Raw genomic sequence first — 2262 nt, forward strand, 5'->3', positions numbered from 1 at the left:
GGAAGGTGAAGGTGAGGATGAGGGGGGTTGCAGCCGTGATGTCTGGGTCAGGGGAGGGGCAGACTGATCAAATCTATTGAAGAACAGATTCAGATCATTCACCCACTGCTGGTCGCCTCTGGCCTGGGAGTCTGGTTGTCACACAGTGACCTTGAAGCAGTCTTTCAGGGCCTCCTCGGCCTCCTCAGACCACCTCTTCACAGTGCGGGTGGTTGCTGGTTCTCTCTGCACCAGAGGTCTGTAGACAGGCAGAAGATGAACCAGGCTGTGATCAGCTCTTCCCAGGGGGGGCAGGGGGGATGAGTGGTATGCCTCCTTGGTGTTGGCATAAAAAAAATCCAGTGTTTTATTGTCTCTGGTGTGGCAGGAAACATACTGGGTGAAGGTGGGCAGGGTGGTGGATGGACAGGCGTGGTTGAAGTCCCCAGAGATCAGAAGGAGGGCCTGAGGGTGCTGTGTTTGCAGCCTACTTGTAACAGAGAGGAGAAAGTCACAAGCAGACTCAGCCTTTGCAGTAGGGGGGACATACACTGCTACCATAATGACATGAGAAAACTCCCTGGGTAGATAATATGGTCTCATGCCAACAGTCAGCAGCTCAATGTCCCTGCAGCAATGCTGTTCCTTGATAGTGATGTGCCCAGAGTTACACCATCTATCATTCACAAACACAGCCAGCCCCCCTCCTTTCCTCTTACCGCTGTCCGCTGTCCTGTCGTGCCTGATGAGCTGGAATCTGTCCAGCACCAGAGTCACCGCCGACAGCTCGTCCATCTTGTTGGGGAGCAATCTTACGTTCCCCATAACGACGGATGGGAGGACGGGTTTGTAACGTCTCCTCTGGTATTGGTGCTGCACTCTGGCGTGACAACCCTGTCACCTTCTCCGCAGCTCGCGGGGAATATTGTGCCTCTCCTCGGGCTGCACCCCTGTAGGTCGTAGCGCTAACAGCTGTTCCCGGGTGTAAACAATGGAGCCACGGCTGTACGCCTGATCCCCGCACACGATCGTGTCCATAGAAAAATAGGAGAGAGACAGCTGTGAAGAAAGTGGTCTTCGTCTCCATACCAAAAAAAAAGTGCTAACTAGCTAAACTGATAAAAACTCAAGGTAAAAAAGTTAAAAAGAAAAAAAAAATTGATCTCTCTGACAAAAGCTCAGCGGTGAGCAGGAGCTGCTGTAACAGGCGTCCGCACTGGGTGCGCCATCTTGTCAAAACAGCTATGAGAACTATTGTGACTATTCTGCTTCACAAAATACGATCAGGTCTGTGTTCTGGGTTGTCAACCACGGCTCCGCCCACAAAACCATAGAACCAAAGTACTGCTGTTCCTCCTCCAGCACCTTAAATCTGGGGAACATCAGAACCCCTAAAACTAAGAGATGGAACTCAGGATACTGTAGCTGCAGGTCCGATCAGAAACCACCATGGTTCTGCTGATTGATCAGAGTCTGTTTCCTGTTTTCTCCTGTAGGTGCTGCTGACCCTGAAGAAACCCAGAGAACAAGTGGAGGAACCATTCCTGGTCTTTCATGTGGCTGAGCTGGGCATCAACACCAAAGTCAGGAAGTACGACATGTGTGCCACAACCTTCATCAACAAGATCACCATGAGGTGCCTCGAGTTCAAAGGTCAGGAGCTCTGAGAAAGCTTTGTACTCACATCATGGTGTTCTCTGCAGTTTTCTCTGTAGTGTTCTTTGTAGTGTACTGTAGTGTTCTGTGTAGTGTACTGTAGTGTACTGTAGTGTTCTGTGTAGTGTACTGTAGTGTTCTGTGTACTGTACTGTAGTGTTCTCTGTAGTGTTCTGTAGTGTTCTGTGAAGTGTTCTGTGTAGTGTACTGTGGTGTTCTCTGTAGTGTACTGTAGTGTTCTCTGTAGTGTTCTGTAGTGTTCTGTGAAGTGTTCTGTGTAGTGTACTGTGGTGTTCTCTGTAGTGTACTGTACTGTTCTGTGTAGTGTACTGTAGTGTACTGTAGTGTTCTCTGCAGTGTACTGTAGTGTACTGTGGTGTTCTCTGCAGTGTACTGTAGTGTACTGTAGTGTTCTCTGTAGTGTACTGTAGTGTTCTCTGCAGCGTGCTGTAGTGTTCTGTAGTGTTCTCTGTAGTGTACTGTAGTGTTCTCTGTAGTGTGTTGTAGTGTTCTGTAGTGTGCTGTAGTGTACTGTAGTGTTCTCTGTAGCGTGCTGTAGTGTTCTGTAGTGTTCTCTGTAGTGTGCTGTAGTCTTCTCTGTAGTGTACTGTAGTTTTCTCTGTAGTG

The 2262-nt window shown here is 49.0% G+C and overlaps 2 protein-coding genes across 2 annotated transcripts in view; one reads left to right on the forward strand and one right to left on the reverse strand.

The window, feature by feature from the left end:
- Positions 1 to 2262, forward strand: part of LOC126397212 (intermembrane lipid transfer protein VPS13C-like) — a gene marked incomplete at its 3' end in the record, with an annotated part of 70957 nt that overhangs the window by 51457 nt on the left and 17238 nt on the right. Inside the window, exon 37 of the mRNA XM_050055854.1 lies at positions 1476 to 1632. Within this exon, the coding sequence (XP_049911811.1) occupies positions 1476 to 1632 (157 nt within the window). The remainder of the gene's footprint in view (positions 1 to 1475; positions 1633 to 2262) is intronic.
- On the reverse strand, positions 129 to 1412 carry LOC126391199 (uncharacterized). Its single transcript, XM_050045780.1, has 2 exons — positions 699 to 1412; positions 129 to 469 (listed from the first exon to the last, which is right to left on the reverse strand). Exons 1-2 carry the CDS (start codon positions 1064 to 1066, stop codon positions 139 to 141), a joined length of 699 nt encoding a protein of 232 aa, XP_049901737.1. The 5' UTR covers positions 1067 to 1412; the 3' UTR covers positions 129 to 138.

The sequence above is a fragment of the Epinephelus moara genome, chromosome 1 (genome assembly GCF_006386435.1).
Source record: "Epinephelus moara isolate mb chromosome 1, YSFRI_EMoa_1.0, whole genome shotgun sequence".
In the NCBI taxonomy this organism is placed as follows: domain Eukaryota; kingdom Metazoa; phylum Chordata; class Actinopteri; order Perciformes; family Serranidae; genus Epinephelus; species Epinephelus moara.

Coding starts and splice junctions, on each gene's coding strand:
- LOC126391199 (XM_050045780.1), bottom strand. CDS start 1,066: ATGGAGACGAAGACCACTTTCTTCACAGCTGTCTCTCTCCTATTTTTC. Junction 470..698: donor CGACAGGACAGCGGACAGCG/GTAAGAGGAAAG, acceptor CTCTGTTACAAG/TAGGCTGCAAACACAGCACC.